The sequence below is a fragment of the Aedes albopictus genome, chromosome 2 (genome assembly GCF_035046485.1).
Source record: "Aedes albopictus strain Foshan chromosome 2, AalbF5, whole genome shotgun sequence".
Taxonomy (NCBI): Eukaryota; Metazoa; Arthropoda; class Insecta; order Diptera; family Culicidae; genus Aedes; species Aedes albopictus.
In genome coordinates, this window is record NC_085137.1 from 395,436,215 (window position 1) to 395,459,685 (window position 23,471).

Sequence of the window (23,471 nt, forward strand, 5' to 3'; positions counted from 1 at the left end):
TAGACTCCCACATTTAATACACAAACATACAATAAAATTATTGTATTCTTCCGACAGCCGGCTGGCGGAAGACTAAATCATATCAAGGGTTGCATAGCTCACATCACTTACCAATGTGAAACCAGATCTATGTAACTTTCTATCCCTTCCCTTCCCACTAACAAACTTCCTTCCTGTGACAACCGTGGGGATGCGGAGGTACACACGGTCTCTAGTAGCAACGGATGTCACATCAACATTCCTTCCTTTCCCCGATGACCGTAAGGACGTGGCCGGCGCCGGTACTGACAATTTAAAGTTTTGAACCTTCAAAATTGCACATTGAGGATGAAAAGCTACACCCAGGCCCCATCCATTTGGTTCCCTGTGCAATGTTGACTGTTCTGGTCAGTAACGGAGTAGCAACTACGAATTGTACGGTCATCTCATGCTCATGCTCATGCTCAACATCTACACCGGTCTAACATATCCTCTGCTATTGTAGTGCCACCCCAAGGATGTGGTTGGCTTTATAAAGCTAGTCTCACCAGAATGGGGTAACACACTGTAATTCATCAATAAGCTGGTCTTGAGTTCAATCGATACTAAGATATCTCAGCAACATAACATGTTTGTGTGAGAAACTTAATAGAAAAATGGTTTATCACAAATAATTTTAAAATCTGGTATCAGGTTCAGAGATAGTTGTTCCTGAAGCTTTAGGAAAGTCAATTACGTTTTCTGTAATAGAAACAAAGGTAGACGAAAAATGTGGCCCTAGTGAAAAATCGTTAAAAACTTCTTTCGAAACTATTCCTAAAACATGTTTTTCGAGTCGCGGATTTTATTTCCAAAGTCGCGAATTTCGCGGATGATATTTTAGAAATATTGTAACAGCCCTGCATTTACAACAGGTTGAATGTCTTTATTGTTTTTAAGGCGAAATGGACACTTTCGCATATTTTATGCTAATTCTTTCGTTACATCGACCAGTTAAGTAATTTGCCTACGGGGATCAAAACCACAGATATAATACTTCATCTTAGACGAGTTTACATAACATCAATGCTAGTTAAATAAACTTTAGGCTAAAATAATCGGATTGATTTTTTTTCCAAACTCTCTAAAACGCCTAACAGTATGCAATGCGTGTACAGTACATCCATTCGTAGTTGATGTGTTCATTTCGCCCCGAATCGAATACAACCAGTGAAGAGAATTGTCAGACAAAAGAGGCACAAAACAAGCAACAAAGAAGGCGCGACTCTTTATCACTACTGGTAACAGATAATGACATGATCTCGAATTTTTTGTTGCAGACAAAACGGAAGCTAAATTTGTTGCGTACTTTTCAAGTCGTGAATAATCAATTATTACTAACCCAAAGTCAAAAGTGTTTGATGATAGAGCTTCACCAGAGTTGCAGTGTTTACCGACTCGAAGGTACCGTTCGAAAATCGCATTGCAAGGCTTAAAAATCTCTAAACTCGTGGTGTACGATGTTAATCCTATTATTTTCAAGTTAGGACAAACTTATGTCGCATTGGGTGGATTGTCGCAACAAATACAGGTTGCGACATTGTCATTATTGTTGCGCGATGGTTGAATTTTGATTCACTGAATACAACATTGAAATCGCTATTTTGAGTAAATTCTGATCAAAAATAAGATACTTCATCCATTGCTAAATCTGCGTATACATGTAGATAAGGTAACAATTCACTGGCTTTTATGATGGACACACTCGGAACACTCGTAATACCTTATTTGCTAATGCTTCGAAATTATACAGGGTGTTAGGTTCCTGAATGCAAACTTTTTAAAGGGTGATAGAGGACCATTAATGGTGAAAAAAATGTTCTACGCATATGGTCAAATCTCAACCGTTACGTAGTTATTAAACTTCCCATGTTTTTAACTCTTATTGCCTTAACTAGCAATAACTTGAAAATGGTCAAACTTATCGAAGTTTTTTTACCCTTATTCGAAAGATTATTGAATTTTCTATCAAATGGCATCTTTGAATCGATTGGTTTAGTTAAATAACTAAGTTTTCTAGAGCAAAACAGCTAAAAATAGTGTATTTTTATTGGTTTTTGTCAATTATCTTTGAAACATGCGTAATAATTTAAAATTCTTTCTTAGACAAAGTTGTGGCCCCTGTTACACTCTACAATTCGTTCTTTGACACCAAACGTCTAGCTCTTATCGTTTTCTTGCAATTTTGATTTAAATGTGCGGCACAATGCGCAAAAAAGTGCTTTCCATGACAGTTGCAAATTTATTATCTGAAATGCGATGTTAAAATCGAAATTACAACAAAACGATAAGAGATAGAAGTTTGATGTCAAAGAACGAATTGTAGAGTGGAACAGGGGCCACATCTTTGCCTAAGAAAGAATTTTAAATTATTACGCATTTTTAAAAGACAATTGACAAAAATAAATTAAAACACACTACTTTTGAGCTATTTGTTTTAGAAACCTTAGTTATTTAACTAAACCAATCGATTCAAGGATGCCATTTGATAGAAAATTCAATAATCTTTCGAATATGGGTAAAAAAACTTCGATAAGTTTAACCATTTTCATGTTATAGCCAGTTAAGGCAATAAGAGTCAAAAACATGGGAAGTTCAATAACTACGTAACGGTTAAGATTTGACCATATGCGTAGAACAATTTTTTGCTCCATTTATGGTCCTCTAACACCCTTTAAAATGTTTGCACTCAGGAACCTAACACCCTGTATGAATTTCACCATATGAAAAACATATTTCAATTTTAATGATATTTTGATTATTTTGGAAGAATATAAATGGTACTTTTGAAAAATAGAACAATGACTTGTTCATTAGCACTTACGTATTAAAAAATTAACATAAAAGTCAACGGCTTCGGCACAAAAAGGGGTGTCCATTTCGCCCCGGGTGTTCATTATGCCCTGATTTCCTCTAAGTTTTTCGATGCCACTTCATAACTTCTAAACTCAATTTTCGGGTTCAAAAGGTTACAAAATCGAGTCCTCGAAAGCAATGTGCGACGGGCTCATCTGAGCTTCCGGTAACTTGGCATGAAATAGCAGTGATCGTCACATGATTTTACGTGGCGCCCAACGTGGGGCAATGTAACGAATAAAATTGGAACCTTATAAATGTACATTTTGTTTTCGGTATCGGGCCCTACGTCTGGGACACGAAAAACATGGAACATTACAAATGCACTAACCACAAACATGCAACACATAACATAAATTGTGCCCAGTCATCCATATGGATAACGAAGTCCGAATTCAGGATGACGAGGTTTCATTATTGTTCTTGGTCCATCAGTCAATCCTGTGATCGTATTTCTTCTGGCGGATTGCCTTTTTGTTTGCAACTTTACTTGCTTACATAGCTTGTGTTTGGTCTAGGAATTTCTAATCCTAAGGGGGCTTGTAGATTCGGGCAACAGCACAAGACCGTCTGCCGTTTGATGTCCGTGTTAGGGGACGGCTTGTGTGTTTTGTACTGGATTGCTGCCTGAAATGACTGGAGCGCTACAAATGCGCATTAAAATTAAGAGATAGATGCACAAACCATAGTATATCATACAAAATAAACTGCCAAAATGTTCACAACAATTTACAAACGTAACAGACTCCATGCAACTATCGAAGAATTTTCCATGAATTGCATTCTCCAATTCATGGAAAATTCTTAAAACTACACACTTAATTTTGAATACCGTGTTCGGTAATTTTTTTGACGAAATTAGAACAGCTGAATACAGCTATAATGGATTGTTTACCTTTTGCACCCGTTTTTGACAGTTGGTGTACTGGGCCTCAGTTAAATCGATTACCGAAACTACCGAAATCGTACTGCTGTTCTATTTTCGTCAAAAAAGTACCGAACAGGCAATTCAGGATTGAGTGTGTACTTTACAAACGTAACAAGATTCTAGAGAAGGGTTTAATTATCCTATATCCAACTTTGAACTGTTATATCTCCGGATTCAATGAACCGAATGCAATGCAATTTTGATTATTTATGACTAATACAGGGCTGTACAAGGTCGCGAATTTCGCAGTTTTCGCGAAAATCGCGATTTTCGCGGATTTGTCGCGGATTTATGTGCCACGACGTGGATTTCGCGGATCCTTCAAATTTGATCGCGATTTTCGCGGATTTGTCTGAATTTAGTCGCGCATTTCGTGAATGGCTTTGGCTGTATGGCTTTGAACAATTTAAAATCGCGTCGCAGTTGCGTTCCAGCAAATATACCATGTTGTAAACCATTGCGAAGTCGTGTGTGAAATTCGACTGTGATAATAACGAATTCGGGTCGAGTCTAAATGGGTCCAAAGTCGGAATATTTTCTAGAAATCATTTTCCTAATAAACTCTAAATAATTGATGAGTTTCAGTTGTAGATTTTTTGTTCTGTATATATAGGCTCATTTCTAGGATATAGTGTAATATCCGGAATTAAGGCCCAAACTAAACTGCTATTACAGTTTACTTATTCATTGTTCAAAGTTCTCGGAAAACCTATCTTGGGCCAGCTGACATATGGTTCTTATCCCTCAAGAACCTGGTTGACTTTATGAAACTTGTTTCACCAGAATGGGAGAATCACACACTGTAACTCAGGATTTCTATTCATCAATAATAGTTGATATTGAGATTAGGTATTCAGTAATCTTCACCCGACAAACGATAGAAACGGTTGTTCCTTTCTTTGGAAATCTCAATACACTTTCTGTAATATCACAAACAGAGATTGACAAAAAATTAGGCCTTATTGAAAAATCGTTGTTGAAACCCAGAGATCAAAATTTTCTGTACATAGTTTGAAATGTAGGGGTAGGCGGGGCAATATGGACACCCGGGGAAGAATGGACACCCTCAATATTTTGAAATATGCGAATTTTTTGAACTTTTAATGAATGGAGAATATAGTCCATTTGTCTAAAACGTAGTTTCAGGAAAGAAGCATTCGAAATTAAAATTATACTTGATTTTACACGAAAATGTTGCGTCCTCCGTTTTTTGTGCATGGAAATTATAATTTTCACACCATCTAAAATATGATTTAGTGATTAATTTATTGCAGGTAGATTAAAACGTGATATTTCTAGAACACATGCAAGTAGTTTTGCTGTATCTACATTAGGCCTGTCCAGCTTTTCAAAAATGTTCTCTGATTCTCAAGTCCACCTCCATATTTTGATTGGCATCCTGAAAGAAGCAACTGGTCAAAATTTCAGCCAAATCCATTGTAATTGAGAGGTGCATCAAATCAATTTTGTGTTTTTCGACTATTTTTGAACTTCAAAAAATCATAACTACGCTAAAACATGTCAGAACCTAATTCTTTTGGCAGAAATTGAAAGCTATACTTGTTTGCTACAACTTCTCCAAACAACGTGTACCAATAAAATTGAAGGAAACATGTGTAATTATCACATTTGTGATCAGATATACCTTAAAAAGTTGATTTTTTAATAGATTTCGTTCTGGAACACCCTAATATACGTAAAAAAGGGTGATACGGTCAAAATTTGGTCACACAATTTGTTTCATAACTTGAGACTGCGTGCACCAAAACAGCTGATTTTTGGACCAGTAATGGTACATTATATGTAGCCTAAACCATAAAATTTTCATCAAAATCGGTTTAGTATTTGCGGAGATATTGTGAATCCTGAAAACTGCAATTTGAAAATTTTGGACAAAGAGGATTAAAAAATAAGAACACATTTTTACTCTTTTATTTATAGAGCCAGAAATACTGAACCAATTTTAATGAAAATTTTTCTGTATGTAAAGTATACATATCAAAATGTTGTGTAAAAATTTCATTCAATTTGATCCAGCCGTTACAAAGTTATATTTGTTTAGGTGGTCAAATTTTGTCAAATTTTTTCAAGTCAAGTCAAAATTTGGTCACACAATTATTTCCATAACTTCAGATTTCGTACACCAAAACAGCTGAATTTTGGATCAGTAATGGTACATTATATCTAGCTTGTACCATAAAATGTTCATCAAAATCGGTCTAGTATTTGCGGAGATATTTTTGAACCCTGAGATCTGCAATTTTAAAATTTTGTGCCAAAAGGATTGACACATTTTTACTGTTTTATTTATAGAGCCAGAGATACTTAACCGATTTCAATGAAAATTTTTCTGTATGTGCAGTATGCATATCAAAATGTTGTGTAAAAATTTCATTCAATTTAATCCAGCCGTTACAAAGTTATATTTGCATAAGTGGCACCCGGTCAGTTTTTTTTCATATTCAAACTGCTACAACTTTGAAAGTATTCATACAAAATGGCTCAAAATTTTACTAAGAACATATTTTCATAATAGTACTATACTGTAAAATTTTGATAAAAATCGGAGCAGTATTGGTAGTTCTATAATCAAAATTGTGCTTTACTGACCTTTAATTTCCGAAAATTTACTATGGAGCGCCTTTGTACAAAATTTTAAAAAGGTAGGTCGATGGTTTTATCTATATATCAACCAATACTCAATCGATTTTGGTGAAAATTTTATGGTATAAGCTACATATAATGTAGCATTACTGGTACAAAAATCAGCTGTTTTGGTGTACGCAGTCTAAAGCTATGAAAAAAATTGTGTGACCAAATTTTGACCGTATCACCCTTTAAGTTTGATATTTTAAAACGGCATCATATTCTCTCATGTTTTTGGGTTATTTGCTTCTTTGACACCAATTCTGTAGGAGTTGAGCAAAAAATATTAAAATTCGGGAAAGCCAAATGTGGCCTAAAAACTAGCTTTTTGGAGGCAATCACGTTGTGGCGCGAAATTGTACTGAACGTAGTAGCTTTGCTTCCTTGTAGTTTGCCTAGGCTACTCCCTACTACGGGTGATAACAAACAAGCGTGATGACAGGTGTTGGCTATTATATCAGTGCTGACGCGATGCCACTTTTTGCGCGCCAAAGTGTGATTGCACCCGAAAAGCTAGTTTTTAGGCCACATTTGGCTTTCACGAATTTTAGTAATTTTTGCTCAACTCCTACAGCATTAGTGTCAAAGAAGCAAATAACATAATATATGATGCCGTTTGAAAAATCCAACTTATTACGTTTATTAGGGTGTTCCAGAACGAAATCTATCAAAAAATCAACTTTTTAAGGTTTTTCTGATTACAAATGTGATAATTACACATGTTTCCTTTAATTTTATAGGCACACGTTGTTCGGAGAAGTTGTAGCAAACAAGTATAGCTTTCAATTTCTGTCAAAAGAATTAAGTTTTAACATGTTTTAGTGTAGTTATGATTTTTTGAAGTTCAAAAATAATCGAAAAACACAAAATTGATTTGATGCACCTCTTAATTTCAATGGATTTGGCTGAAATTTTGACCAGTTACTTCTTTCAGGATGCCAATCAAAATATGGGGGTGGACTTGAGAATCAGAGAACATTTTTGAAAAGCTGGACAGGCCTAATCTACATGCTTAACATGTTTATATTTTCTTCTTTATTATATCAGAAATCAAGTTTGGAAATATCTTCTGCTGCCGGGGCAAAATGGACACTCACCTTTTTGAAAGAAGCGGCAAGGGGAAAATATAACCTAAATCACAAACCACCCAAATTCTTCGATTTCAGTATATTTTCGGTTAAATGTTCACTATAGTAGACATAGGGTGAAACAAATTGGTCAAAAAACGACAGCAGTGGAAAATAGTTGTTCTAGGCACAGCTGTACATGTCGACAAAAACGAAGCTTTATCCAAAACAGCCTGAATTTAAATTAACTGAACAAAAATGAACTCATTCGGCGTATTATTCATTCAAAATAGTTGTTTTGTAATGAAATGACTTTATAGGTTTAAATAATGTACGAAATTCGTAAATGTCTCATGGTGTCCATATTGCCCCATGGGGGTGTCCATTCTGCCCCGTATGCTTGAAGACGGTCATGAAAAAATAACATTTTTCATAACATTTTTTGAAGTGGATAAATCATTTTTCTTCGTGAACATTCTTATGCAATAGATGCTAAATAGACTTTGAAAGGATACATGTATCAAAAAACTAAACTTTTTTGACATCTTGCCAGGTAAAGTTGGCAAAAACCTTAGGGTGTCCATATTACCCCGCCTACCCCTAGTATAGACTTTCCCACTCTTCATTGCTATCTTTGAGAACTTCAGAGGGACAACGAAACTATTCTTGAAAACATTTCATTATCTGGTTTCATTTGAAATTTGAATATTTATGTTCATGTCGCGGATTTGTTTTCCGAGTCGCGGATTTTATTTCAGACGTCGCGAATTTCGCGGATGATATCTTGGAAATTTTGTAACAACCCTGTAAATTATATGACCAAGATTCAGGAAATTTGGCCGACAAAAACTGACGAAGAGAATAAACTTGCCGATAATACCTGACGTCATCCTAGTTAGAAAAGAAATCATTTCTGAGATGAGATTTTTAGCCCAAGGCTCGGCTGGTTCATCTTAGCTGAATTTATTTGATTATAATTCGGCTTGGCGACCCTTTCGGTCATATGGCGTTCGGTCAAACGACATTTGGCCAAATGGCCGGACAGCGGAAGCTGAGTTAAGAAATGTGTGACGACCCGTAAAAAAATTTCGAAGTTTTCATACAACAACAATAAGTCAGACATATAGGTGAAAGGTGTTCAAAATAGTTACTTTTTTTCGTGACGTAATTTATGGACGTTCCCTTAGGTATAAAATTTGTGTTAAACTATAGGTACTGCAATTTTCGCAAGCCTTTTTTGTAGTGGAAGTAATGAAACAAGCTTGAGTTGCACCTGCACGTGTGTTCAGGATAAACGAGACCTAAAAATTGGGCATTATTCTTCTTCTTGGTGTAACATCCCCACTGGGACAAAGCCGGCTTCTCAGCTCTAGTGTTCTATGAGGTCTTCTTCAGATAGGTGTTAATTAAGAGCTTCCTCTCCCTGATAAAAATATACAATTAAATCGCCATAAACTTCCATTGAATAATGATAAAGTTGATTGTTCAACAACAAATCATATTGTGTACGTATTTTCCTGCTGAAAATTATGTATTGGAACTACAATATGTGCACAATAAAATGAATGGCACTAGAGATTTCAATAATAAAAACACCATAAATTGAATGGTAGTTGACTTCAATTTGCTCCAGAAAATTTGGATTTTTTTATGGTAAAGATACATAACAACCCCCATTTTCTATTGTAAAAGTGACATTTACAATACATGCTATGGTGGAAAACCATAGGGTCTGTTGTTACTCTATCGTTTTAAACAATTGAAATCATGGTAACTGCCATTCATTTCAGCGTGTTGTAACAATACATTCTGTTGTATCTCTATGATCTTTTTTATCAGGGAGCTGCTACTGATTATTTTGCATATGTGTATGTATCGTGTCAAGGAAGTCGAGGAAATGACTTTTACGAACAGTTTCTCGACCGACCGAGAATTGTATCTGTCATGGGGCATGTATGGGAACACCCTAAAACATTATACTCGATACATTTGCCCTTTACATTTTGTCAATCGGTTACTTAACAGTCAGTACAATAGTTAAGCTGTTTACACAGGGTCAAATATTTGTCTAAAAAGAAACCAATCCTCAAACATCTCGATCGAATTTTCATTAGGGGCCGTTCATAAACCATGTAGACTTTTTGGGGGGGGGGGGGGGGGGCGAAGTCTACGCTCCATACAAATTTTAAAATTTTTGTATGGACAAAAGTCTACAAGGGGGGGGGGGTGTCTGAGATGGCCAAATTTTGATCTACGTGGTTTATGAACAGTCCCTTAGTGTCAAACTGATGTTCTTTTATTTCCTTGTCAAATATTTGACCTAGAGTGACTGGAAGGGAGAGTGGCGTCAGTGTCAAAATTGGAACAGCGATGATCTGTCAAATCCATACAAATTCCCGTTCCAAACGAGCAGGAGACCTGTCAAAATTGGAACATGACGCCACTCTCCCTTCCAGTCACTCTAATTTGACCCAGTGTATTTCAGGCCTTAGGTACAGTAAATATTAATCATTCTTTATTTCTACCTAGCCTAGTTATAGTCAAGATTCACAAAAAGCCCACCGCCATTGTATATTTTCATCGTATTTTGCTCACCCGAGTCCGACAGTTTTCTAATTCAAAACTTACCCCTTCCAACCCCGAACAGGATCCTCATTGAATCACCAACCCAGGGCAGTCACTGCGTGAACCCGAACCGCATACCGTGTTCATCGTGGCGTCGTCATTGTCCGCTGCCGTCGAGGAAATGGGCGAAGTGGGAGCGGCTGCCGCCGAGCATCCGCCGTCGTCTAAGGAGGTGGTCAAAGAAAATGGCGAACTGAACGGCGGCGGTACCGACGAAGGCGAGGAACAGCCAGCAAGCGGTGGACTCATGATCGCCAAGGTTGTGTCCGGCGCGGATGCCATCAAACAGGACGAAGCGAAGAAGGTTCGCAAGGCCAGCGAAGGCAGCAGCGAAGAGGTGGACGAAAATTCACAAACATCCCAGCCGATTAGCAGCAGCAGCAGCAACGGTCAAACCGAGGGCGAAGGGGACGAAACTTCACAGGATCCGGCAGATGAGGAAACGGAGGAAAGCCGCCCGGAAATGGTTCGGGTGGATAACGATAATCATGATACGGTTGAGTCCATGGAAGTGGATGAAGGAGAGGGGGGTCGACGGGAGGGAAAGTCCCGAAGTGTAAGCGAAAATGGGAACGATCCCTTGGGCGGAAGCTTGGGGAATCTGGTGGATGAGGAGGATTCAAAGTCAAAGAGTGGCGATGAAGCTATGGATGTGGATGCATCTACAAATGGTCATAGCGTGGCCGACAAGACGGACGATAACGAAGTGGTGGATGATGATAGTGACAAACCGGTCAGTATTAACTCCGATTCCGAGAACGAAGATGATGATCCGGTTGATACTGGTAAGAGCGTAGCGACTGATAGCATGGATGGGAACTCCAAATCGAACGACACAGTATCGATGTCCAGCAAGTCGAACGGCGGTAATGCAAAACAGCAAAATGGGGATTGTGATGGCGATGTGACGATCCTCAGCGATAAAGAGGAAGACTGTGTAGTGATCGATGATGAAGATGGTGATTCAAATCTGAGTACACCTAGTCAGAAAAAGGCGGTTGTCGAAGATACCTCCTTGAGGAGAAGTTCCAGGGTACGTAAGAGTACCCTACCGCAAAACATTTCCAATATCGATGACGATGACGATATTGAAGAAATAATTGATGATCCACTGAATATTGCTGCCGCAAAGAAGCCTCGATTATCCATTAATCAATCGCTTCAGCAAAATTCCTTCAAAGGTGCACTTCCGCTAACGCCGCAACCCCAGAAGTCGCTCCTGTCCAGCAATCAGAACAGCGCCACGAAGGAACCCCACCTGGTTATAATCGATACCAACACTCTGATGAACCGTTCCGGCGGAAGCACGATGACGACACCAAAGTCCACCAACAGTTCTTTCTCGATACTACCCACGGGAATGTCCCCGAACAGTTCTTTCAATTCGCCGCGAAGCGTCCTAAACCCGGTGGCCGCAGCGGCAAATCTCATTTCGAAAACCAACCCGCCTCCACTGGCTCCGGTCACGCCACTGTTACCTGCCCTCACGGACGACATGTTCGTCCTCGAGGCACCATCCTTCATCGTTCCGTACATCTACGAGAAACCTCCGCCGGAGAATCTCCGAGATATCGTAAGTGAGCTGGAAGCCAAGATCAAGGAAATGCGTAAGAAACTGGAGGAATCCGAGAAGGACGACGAAAAGGCGGAAGATGAAAACAGCCAAGGTTCGGCAGCGAGTGGCGAAAAGAAATCATCCGCCAGCGATGACGCCGAGGTGGAATCCGAAGCGGAAAAGAAGAAAAAGTCCAAACGGAAACGGAAGAACGATGACGACGATGATTGGGACGAGCTGGAAACGTCGACGGACGACGAAGCATCGGACGATGAGGGCAAAACGAAAGTACTCATCAAGGAAGTCAAGTCGGACATCGAGATGATCAAGGAACACATCATCACCCCCGCCAAGGACGATCTGACCAGTACAAGTGGCACCTCTCTCAATGCTCAGACTGATCCGAAGAAATCGGAGAACTATTTCGAGAACCCTCTGGGGAAGTTCTTTATGAACATTGGCATCAACCTGGTGCAGGAATACGTACAGACCGATCTGCTAAGGCAGCAGAAGAAGAAACGTGATCGTGAGGGTAAACCCTCGGCCAGCACCCAGATGGCCATCAATTCCCTGATCAAGAATCTGGAGTTCAGCAAGGAGAACAACCGGCCGTTCAAGTTCGAAATCAAACGCTGCGAGTACTGTCCGTTCAAGTCGGAATCGGCGCTGGCCATGGCCCACCACTACGAAACGCCGCACATGCGCAACTACATCTACAAGTGTAACTTCTGTTCGTACGAAACCCGGCCGCCGCACGACATCCTCTACCACATGGAGGCGATGCACAACATCAAGGGCCGCCTGGAGAAGGCCTCGATGTATCACGCGTGTCCCAACTGTCCGTTCGAGGACAACGGCAAATCGAAACTGGCCCGGCATGCGGTGGCCTGTGCGAAGAAGTTCCGACCGGAGATCAACCTGAACCCGCCGCTGGACTGGGAACCGCCGGCGAAGATTCCTCGCATCAAGCCGAAACATGGACTGGTGGGAACGGCCACCGCTTATCAGGTGAGTTACATTTAGAATTCTATCAATGAGATTCAAATACTTGATTGATGTTCTTTCCCCCCTTCAGGCCATGACAGCACAGCAGCAGAAGAACCTGGCGATGGTCAACCAACGGGTACAGTCCGTCAACAACATCAACCCGGTCAACATTAGCCAGCTATCGGCGGCGGCCCAGGCGGCTGCCTTGCGAGCCCGCGGAGGACGCCCACAGCCACTGACACCGGCCACACCGACCAGTGTGCTACGGTCGGCGGCCAATCCGGCGATGCGTACGTCCATGTCGCCTGGAGGAATGGTAATACCCAATAATTTCCAGCTTTCGGCAGCGGCAATCGCCGCTGCGGCTAACAAATTTGTGCCGGTAAATTCCCAGTGTATTTCGTTGTTATGTTTGTGTTCTTGTTTGTTCTTTGATTTGGTCTTTAAAATCATCCTTCCACAGAGGTGGTGACATTATCCGTTTTGCGTTGGGGTGTTTTGCTACTCACACACATGACACACTTAACAAGGATTTTATGGTGGTGAAACAATTAACTAATCTCGTTTTAGCTAAGACAACCTATCGATCTAAGAAAAAACTCTTATTTTCTTCTTTTTCTTTTTGGTTTCTTTCTCTGGTTTATGTTATCTAAAACAACTGTACACAAAATTTACGCACTTTCCGTACTACACACAAAGACTCCAAACGCCGTTGGACGATCTCTTCTAAGCAATTCTAACGCATCGGTGACTATACAGGTTGGTTTCTTTTGGTTTAGTTAGTAGATCTGTATTTTTTAGTTGAAACATACTGGCGAAGGTATAAAAACTGTGTAACTATATGTAAGAACTATGAATCATTGCACTGATTGGTATGCTGTTCTACAGATGCTTGTATGTTAGCTTATTATTCATAAATTGTTGATACATATAAGCGCCAATCAGAGCAATGACAATATACAAACAAAAAAAAAACCCTGTCACTAATTACAAATCCCTCGTTATCCCCGAAACCATCCACATCCACTAGAACTCCATGGGTCTCAAGCCTGGCATGAAACCTTCGCAGCAGCCGAGCATCTCCATCACACCGCTACCGCGACAATCGAACGCGACCAACATGGCCGTAGCCGGAGCGCTATCCAAGCTGCAAGCGGCCGGCACGTCCGCCGTGAAGCCCGGCCAAAGCCCCGCCGGCGGCAACAAGACGGCCTTCGTGGTGTGCGAAATCTGCGACGGCTACATCAAGGATCTGGACCAGCTGCGCAACCACATGCAGTGGATTCACAAAGTCAAGGTAATTTCCTGAATTTCTTGGAAACACGAATTGAAATTAACGCATAACATTTGCTCAACAGATTCACCCCAAGATGATCTACAACCGCCCGCCGCTGAACTGTCAGAAGTGCCAGTACCGGTTCTTCACCGATCAGGGCCTGGAGCGGCATTTGCTCGGATCGCATGGTCTGGTGACGAGTTCCATGCAGGAAGCCGCCAACAAGGGCAAGGATGCCGGACGTTGTCCCGTTTGTGGACGGGTAAGTGTTCATCATGCATCTATGTTAGATGGTTCTATGTGATAATCATTCTTCTCACCACCCCCTTCAGGTATACCAATGGAAGCTGCTGAACCACGTATCGCGGGATCACAACATGACCCTAAAACCGGCACACCTTTCGTACAAATGTACGGTTTGTACGGCCACATTCGGAATGTACAAACAGTTTGAAAGTCACGTTTACTCGGCGCACAGCACGGTCGCGAAGAAGGCCCTGGATAACAAAAAGCCGGCAGCCGGCGGAGGCTCCCTGCCGATGCGTGGTGGCGGTGGTGTTGGCAACGATTCTCTACTGAAACCCCTGAAGATCAACGACGAGATCACGATCATCCCGCAGCCGACCAGCAAGGGTGCGGCGAAACCGATCGAAATCGAGAGTCATGTTATAGGTAAGTGAAAAAGTATGGTTTATAGGGGAGCGGGACATTTGGCATAAAGTCATTTGGCATAAGGTCGTTTGGCATAAGGTCACTTGGCATAAAGCCATTTGGCATAACGGTCATTTGGCATAATGGACATTTGGCATAATCGAAATGCACCCTTCTTTATTATGCCAAGTGTCCATTATGCCAAATGACCGTTATGCCAAATGGCTTTATGCCAAGTGACCTTATGCCAAACGACCTTATGCCAAATGACTTTATGCCAAATGACATAGACCCGGTTTATAGTACTACCGTACTACCTAAGTGTTGAAGCGTAATGTTGAAGATTTTGTAATTGTGAAGGAGATAAAAATTTTGATAAAAACTTCAAATTTCTGATAGGTAGGGAAAAAAAGACACTACTAGAGTGCAGATGTCGGAAAAATAACAATTTCGCAAAGATTTGAAGATTTCTTCCGTATCTTCATCTGGAATTTCCTTTGGTAATTTCTTTGAATTCCACCCGGAAATTCTTTCTCTAGGACTTTTTTATTCAGCAATTCTTTTAAATTCTTCCTTTAAAATCTTCTTCCTGAATTCGCCACGGAATCACACGCTGTCCGATGTTATTTCCTGTATTTCTCCTGCAGTTTCTTGCAGAATTTCTTTGAGAGTTTATTGTTTATTAATGGATGCCTCCCAAGATTCCTCCCCGGTTGTCATTCAAAGAATTTTCCGATTGGTTTCCAGAGTTCCTCGCAGGGTTTCTCCTGCAGTTCCTTTTGGGATCTTTTTTATAGGTTTTCCGGAGCTTCTTACGTTGGACTTCCAAGAGTTCTTTCTAGGATTTCACCAATCTCGGGATATCTTCCAAATATCTTTCTGGATTTCTCTGAGCGTTGCCATCAGCTTTTTTCTAGAAGTTTTACACGAGATTTAACAAGATGGTTTCTCGGGTTTCACCTACGACGACATACCAAGAACTTTTCCGCACGGCCGATAGACATTCGACCACATCACACCGGCATGATCTGTAGTCGACTTACGAACCTGAGATCACTTCTGGTTGCAGCTGACCTTGGAACTCTTCGAGTGCACGTGACATCTCCTCTGTAGTTCCAAGACGGTATGAGCAATACCCGATAAAACGGCGTTCCAATCAAAAACATTTCTGCATATTCTCTGGACAAGATTTATCGGAGTCCTGTCTCCACCATTTATGAAAAGCAAGCATGTAGGTAATTAAACACATTACACACTATACCAAACCGCGGGCAAACGAACAAAGCGGGCACTCGGTAGATACTGTCTAAAGCAAACCTCGAAATCTATCTCCGGGTTAGGTTTACGTTCCTATGATGAGACTGTCTCACGCACGCTCCTTTTTAACCATTGAGGCCACATTGACAGTTCTCCATGATTCTATAACACTAGCCCCAAATCTTTGTGTAGACAAAAGTCTACGAGGGGGGGGGGGGGCTAAGATGGCCAAATTTTGGTCTACGTGGTTTATGAACAGCCCCAATAGGTAGGAAACCGGCTTGTTAGCTACCGCGGTAAGCTGAAAAGTATGTACGTAGGCTATAGCATTATAATGTGCCCAAAAATGGCAAGTGCGTACCGTATTGTGTCACACGATTCGTTTTGTGTAATCATCAGTACGATACCATCCTTATCAGGGAGGATATAGAGTGCTTCGAAATGCACGGCACTAGGAGCATATGGAGGACGGTTTTGTAACACTAGCCCGAAAGACACTAGCCCGAATGCCACAAGCCCGAATGTCACTAGCCCGAATACCACAAGCCCGAATCGAAATTCATCTTGGTATCTTGGTAATAATAGAATACGGAAGAACAGCGTATGTTCCAAAGAAGGAAAAACCTCTGCCGGATCTGTAAATTTATTATGACGCTTATGATGGTGATAATACGATTTGCGTCAATAAATCTTGGAAGAATAGCCGATAACTTAAAGAAGGAAAAATCTCTGATGAAATTGTTAATCAGTTTTCCCCAAAATACCTTATGCTACCAATCGGGCTAGTGGTATTCGGGCTAGTGTTACATTCGGGCTTGTGGCATTCGGGCTAGTGACTTTCGGGCTAGTGTTACAAAACCGTCCTCCATATGCTCCTAGTGCCGTGCATTTCGAAGCACTCTATATCCTCCCTGATAAGGATGGTATCGTACTGATGATTATATAAAACGAATCGTGTGACACAATACGGTACGCACTTGCCATTTTTGGGCACATTAGCCTATGTACATACTTTTCAGCTTACCGCGGTAGCTAACAAGTCGGTTTCCTACCTATTAGGGCTGTTCATAAACCACGTAGACCAAAATTTGGCCATCTTAGCCCCCCCTTCGTAGACTTTTGTCCATACAAAAAATTTGAAATTTGTATGGAGCGTAGACTTTGGTCAGAAAGGATTTTGCAATCTCCGCATGTTCATTGTCGATGATTTTCCCCTCATCGCCCGCTTCAAGTCCAGCGGTCCTACGAAAGGAGATCAAGAACTGGAATCATGACGCGGGAGACCTTGTGTCCTCTGCAGCATCTCTGAAGACTGTTCGGTGAGATGCCCTTATCTCGGCCTTGAACGCGACTTTGGCAGCCGTAAACGCCACCTGTCCTCATCAGTACGTGCTCGCCGCCCGCCGGTGGTCTCCCATGCTCAGGGGGTACTTGCATGGTGGCATTTGCCACTTACGAGGGCTTAGCCTTGGCCCAGTCGCCCGTCCTCCGCTCGCAGCTTTTTGTTATTGTAGTCGATGCTGCAGCGAACTGCCAGGTGGTCGCTATGAGTGGAGACATCGGCTATACTCCACCTCGAATTACTGATTATGCCAAGACTACATAAGGATGATCGACTACAATTTTGATCAAGTTTATTGCTAATTTCTAATTTTTAATTGTGCGATAATAATAGCTGCCATAGACAATTCGTCTGCGACTCGAACACTTGAATTTATTTGTTCTCTATTTACTTCATCTGACATGCGTCTTCGAAGGTGTTGAGGAAAAGCTTCATGGACTTGGATATAATGATTGTCTATCTCAAAGGGTGAGATCCATCCAGCGCAGCGCTGCGCGTACAAACCTTATCAGTTTCGCCGGAAAACCATGTTCTGACATTAATACTCAAAGCAATTTTTTCCACTGAATTCTATATCAGCCCAGCGTCCTATTTAAAGGACAGTGCTTTTGATGTGATTAAAGACTGGACTCGAAAAAAATGAGACACAAAGAATAATGTATAACTTTTGATTGCGTGCACAAAAATAGCTGATTTTTCGACCATGATTAGTACATTATGTGTAGCTAATACCATAAAAATTTCATTAAAATCGCTTGAGTGTTGGCGGAGATATCATCAAAACAAGAGACTTACCATTTGAGAATCTTGGGCCAAACAAACACTTCAAAAAATATCACATTTTTTACCTAAAACTGTAGAGCCAAAAATACTGAACCTATTTCAATTTTTCTGTACAAAAAGTATGTATGTAGATGTATTGTGTCAAAATTTCATTCAATTTGATTTGACCTTTAAAAAGTTATAGCCATAGGTATATGTAGCACTATGTCACAATAAGCAGGTGTGGTTTTTGGTATAGTGACATTCATACTGCTCTAAGTTAGAGCCTCTAACTTTTAGAATGTTCAATCAAAATGGCTGAAATTTTCACTGAGAACAGATTAAGACCGTTCGCAATGCTGTTTTATTTTGTATGGCGAGTTTTAGCATTGCGAACGGCCTAACATAACGATTTTACACTGTCAAAGTTTCAAAAAAAATCGGGACAGTGTTGCCAATACTAACAGTCAAAATAATGCACACTGATTTTAAAATGTTAAAAAGTGCCCAAAATTTGAAAACCCCGTTTTTTTGTTTGAATTGTTAAAAAAAGTTTTGAACCGATTATAGTGAAATTTTCCCCACTTATTATGACTTACTCGAAGAACTTACAGTCAGGGATGAGAAATGTACTGGAAAAAAACGATTACCGGCTGTACATTTGACATTTTTCCACACGAACATCACAGGCCCAGCCAAACTCAAACTGTTCGAAAAATAAATGTCATAACATTTTTTTTCCAGCAGCCTTCTTCCTCGAAACGGTTTCCAAGCGCGAGAGCGCCAGTACTCTAGCACAACGACGACAAAAATTTCTGTCTCTCCCGTTTTCTGCATTTCAAACCGCTTCAAGACAAACTTCTTTACATGCATCACAAAGCTAGGAGTGTGCTCTAGCTATGTGTGCAAATAGATTTAAATTATGTATTAAAACAAGTGAGTTATTAGCAGTTGAAAATATTTGACATTTTTCGCAATCACCCGCCTCAGCATGACTGCTCATAAATATTTTCGTGGGGAAGCGAAAACCATCAAGCGTCTGCTTGACTGCCGTCGGCGCGGCGTCTGATGGTATTGGTGCTGCCGTTGTTTTGTTTTTATTTTACTGCCTGTATCGATGAACGGTAAGCAGAAAAAAGTCTCATTCTCATGCCTGCTTACAGTCAAATTTTTAGACGTTTTGATGAGCTAACAACCAAGTTATAGCCTAAACAATTTTTAAAATGGAAGCCCAAAATTTCCAAAATCACATTTTTTGTATTGACAATATTTGCGCCAATACTGAACCGATTTTGATGAAATTTTTAGGGCATTAACTACACATAACATGCTAATCCTGTTTGAATGAGTGTAATCAGTTTCGTACCTTTTAATTCCGCACTATATCCACTGGATAACTGACACTGAGGAAGATTACAAGTGGTAGTCAAAATACGCGTATCTGTCAAAGGATAAGCAACATAGGGCGGAATTAAAAGGTACGAAACTGATTACACTCATTCGAAGAGGGTATTCTGCTTAGAGGGTTCGAAAAGTCGGTACAAGATGCTAATCCTGGTTAAAAAATCAGCTATTTTTGTGAACGCAATCAAAAGTTATACATTATTTTTAGTGTCTAATTTTTTTCGAGTCCAGTCTTTATCTTAAGAATCACAAAATGTTTCAGCATATTGTCTTCAGAGAAGTTGTTCAGAATATCAATAAATAGGGTCTTGTACCATTTGGGCAGGTGTACCTATTTTGGGCACTTGTCGCTATAACTAAGTAAATTTCCAACCAATTGATTTGAATTTTTGTACAGAGTTAGATATTGCCTAACTATATACAAAATTTCAAATCAATCGGTTTGAAATTGACTTAGTTATAGCGACTAGTGCCCGAAATAGGTACACCTGCCCAAATGGTACAATACCCTACTTCGTTAGTCCGGTAATGTAATTATTAGTAAGAAATACTTCCAACAGGTGGCACTATGGTGAAACTAATATACTATTGCTAGTATCTCGACTCAGTGAAAGGATAGAATAGCCGTCTTCTAATAAATCGATCAAGTATTTATATTAAGATTCACGTACTGAAAAGATTTCCAGTCCTACATATAAGGCCTCCCACGAGGATTTTTCTAAGAAAAGATTCAGTTATTCCTCCCGATAGTTTTGCATGATTTCTCTTAGGATTCCTAGCAAGTCTCATCATGTAGTTCAGTCAGAGAATCCTGCAGGCATTCGTTCCGGGATTTCCTCTGGAATTGCTCCAGGTATTCCACTCATGTTTCCTCATGGGACCCCTTCCAAGTATTATTCTAAGGATTCCTACAGGAAGTTCTCCCGGAATTATTTCATGGATTCGTCCCGGTATTCTACTCCCGGTACTTCTCCCGGTTTTTTTCTTGTATTTCCCAGAGATTCCACCCGGTAGAAGTAATCCATTGATTTCTCACGGCATTCCTTTAGGGATTTTTTTTTTCTAAAAAATGTCTCTTAGGTTCCCATCATGGATTCCTCTCGGGATTTATTCATTATTATTAATATTATTATTATTGTCTGTATTAACAAGATTTTCATCCCAAGGCGTTTTATTCGTCGATTTCTCCTGGATTTTTTAAGGATTTGTTTTGGAATTTTTCCCTGAATTCCTTACTTAATTCTTCACGGGATTCCTCTACGGACTGCTGGGATTATTTCGCTGGTTAATGTAAGATTTAGTAAAACCGGATAAGAGGGCCATTCTTAAAGCCAGTATTAAAAGGCGTCTAAGTGTGTTCATGGTTGATATGAAACTATCTTTTATTGTCTTATGGGATACTTGCTGGGCCCTGCTCTAGTGTACTCAACTTGTATGAGTACCCTTACAAGGGTTTGGTGGTTTTACCGACCTAACCATGTTACAACAACTCCTTCCCCCTTTAGTTTGGTCTTTCAATAACTAACTAAATTATGGTGCTTTTACAATAGCTATATCTTTGTATGAATGGGCACAAAAATCACATCAACTAAACTCGAAAACTGAATGTCAGTCAGCTAAGATAACTATGATTGACCTTTCTATTAATCAACAAAATCACTATAGTGCATCGGACTGCTCCTTTCAGCAAAATCGAACCATCTTTTACCCCCAGCGAGTAGGTCTTTTCCTTGGTGACAGCTACGATAATAGGCCTGGAGTGTTCCTCCGCACGTTTGATCGTCGAACGTCGTCTTTTCTTCAAGCCATCGATTGACTTTCAGTGCCTCTCGCCATCCTTCACTCTTCGGAACAAAACAGTCAAAACGAAACTTATTTGCAAAAGTCACGAAGTAGTTTTTGGCCAGGATACTCCGATTAGTCATCACTTAATGTAGGTCGATCGATGTGCTTTGGCTCATCCAGTTCAGCAGTTCCACCTATCATCAATCACCTCCACGAATCGGATAAAAAGGCACAAAAATTTGCCGAAAATGATAAAAAAAACTCCGCATAATAAATAAACTGCTGCCACAATTCCTTTCGGCGGTAGTTTCTCCTTCGTAAACAAAATCAACAAGTGCCATACCACAGTTGATCAAAGCGGTACTCACAAGGTACTCTTCGCGTTGAAAAGGGAATAATCATTCCAAATCGTAGAATGTACAAAATGGTGTGGGATAAAAATAAATATCTCTGATTACTTTATCATGAGATAAAAAGGGATATGAAGACATACAAAAATGTATAAAACGAAAAGTACATGTCTCCCTCATGAAAAATGACATGGCAAAAAAATGGATTTCCCACTACACACCAGAACATTAAAACACAATGAAAAACATTCTACGTAAAACTATACTATTTTCTGCACTGTTTTACACAAGCTTCACAAAGTACAGAGGGTATTGTAAAAAAAATAACAAAAATGTCGACAGATTTGCTAACTGGACATAAAAAAAAACAATTACACCTCACGAAGCAAAAAATAATAAACTACGCAAAAGTGACCGAAAACGTTCAAAAATGCGCACGCACAAAAAACAAAACGTTGCACAAAAAATACGCACGCACAAAAAATCATTCAAAATCACGCCAAAAGCACAAAATATACCGGCGGTCGTGATGTGATGCACTCCAACGAACAAAACAAAAAAAACACTAGCACGCTATACAAAAATTTCACAAATGCCGCTAACATTCACGCCAAAAGCAATAAAATCACCGGTGGCTGTGAAATGTGCGACAAAATAGAAACAATATTTCTCCTCGTCGACCACTGTAAGATTTAGTAAAACGGGATAAGAGGGCCATTCTTAAAGCCAGTATTAAAAGGCGTCTAAGTGTGTTCATGGTTGAGCATGAGCATGAGCATAGATGACCGCACAATTCGTAGTTGCTACTCCGTGATTGACCAGAGCAATCGAAATTGCACAAGGAACCAATGAATAGGGCTTGGGACTAGCTTACTATTCTCAATGTACACAGGTCGAGAGCTCTCAACTTTAATAAGGTCAATAACGGCGCCGGCCACGTCCTTACGGTCATCGAGGATGGGAGGGAATGTTAGTAAGACAAACGTTGTTAAAAAGACCGCGAATCGCTGCATCTCCACGTTTGTCTCAGGAAGGAATTTTTTGTTAGTAGGGTAAGGTACATTGTCAGTCCGGGAGTCACCTATGGTTGGTGATATGATTTGACAATGGATCAATATACACAAACCGCCGTTAACAACCGACCACTTTTCGACGCAAGAACTAGCCAAAAAGAAAATTCTATCGCGCGTCTCCACTCCACTAGGGAGCAGAAACCTTTAGTCTATTCCACACAGAAATACACTGAACGCGACTCACTTGTCGGCGCCCAGATTTTTTCTCGACCGGCGAACCCGAACTAACATTTTTCACTCTTTTGTGTAAATGCAAAAAATGAAAGAAAATATTTATTATCAACTAAAAGTGTATTCGAAACTAGCTGCGTCTAAGTGTGTTCATGGTTGATATGAAACTATCTTTTATTGTCTTATGGGATACTTGCTGGGCCCTGCTCTAGTGTACTCAACTTGTATGAGTACCCTTACAAGGGTTTGGTGGTTTTACCGACCTAACCATGTTACAACAGTTAAAATCCCTGCACTGCATCAGGGATTCCTCCAGGATTCATTCTGAGCTTTCTCCCAGGAATCCCTTAGGAATTATTTCGGACTTCCTTCAGGAACTTCTCCCGGGTTTTCTTCATTGTTTCGATAGATTTATTCAGGGATTCTTTTATTGATTCCCCCCCTGGGTTCCCTTTAGGGACTTCTTTTGACTTTGGGTAGGGATAAACCCTACCAGAATTCCTTCATTGATACCGTTCCAAATTCATTTTTACCGGATTTCTTTTAGGGTTTCCTTCATTCATTTCTTCCAGGATTCTTCTAGGGATTTCTCCTTCCGGTATTTTTTCAGGTAACAAAATCGGGGTTCCTCTATTGATTTATCACGTGATTGCTTTGTATATTTCTCCCAATATTTCTTTAGAAATTTCTCTTTAGTTTGCGTCAAGTATACCTCCAG

The 23,471-nt window shown here is 40.2% G+C and overlaps 2 protein-coding genes across 5 annotated transcripts in view; both read left to right on the forward strand.

Annotated features, from left to right (window-relative positions):
- LOC134286832 (uncharacterized) overlaps positions 1-10,174 on the forward strand; it is a 25,439-nt gene extending 15,265 nt beyond the window's left edge. The window contains exon 3 of the mRNA XM_062848516.1: positions 10,163-10,174. Coding sequence (XP_062704500.1) covers positions 10,163-10,174 — 12 coding nt within the window. The remainder of the gene's footprint in view (positions 1-10,162) is intronic.
- The window catches only part of LOC109413489 (MOG interacting and ectopic P-granules protein 1), a 33,045-nt gene that overhangs the window by 6,610 nt on the left and 2,964 nt on the right, over positions 1-23,471 (forward strand). Inside the window, exons 2-7 of one of the 4 annotated variants that reach the window (XM_019687170.3) lie at positions 10,163-12,703; positions 12,771-13,064; positions 13,382-13,441; positions 13,713-13,979; positions 14,041-14,220; positions 14,291-14,630. In XM_019687170.3, coding sequence (XP_019542715.3) covers positions 10,262-12,703; positions 12,771-13,064; positions 13,382-13,441; positions 13,713-13,979; positions 14,041-14,220; positions 14,291-14,630 — 3,583 coding nt within the window. In that variant the 5' untranslated portion in view covers positions 10,163-10,261. The remainder of the gene's footprint in view (positions 1-10,162; positions 12,704-12,770; positions 13,065-13,381; positions 13,442-13,712; positions 13,980-14,040; positions 14,221-14,290; positions 14,631-23,471) is intronic. The other 3 variants (XM_019687172.3, XM_019687171.3, XM_019687173.3) reach the window with 3 other exon arrangements.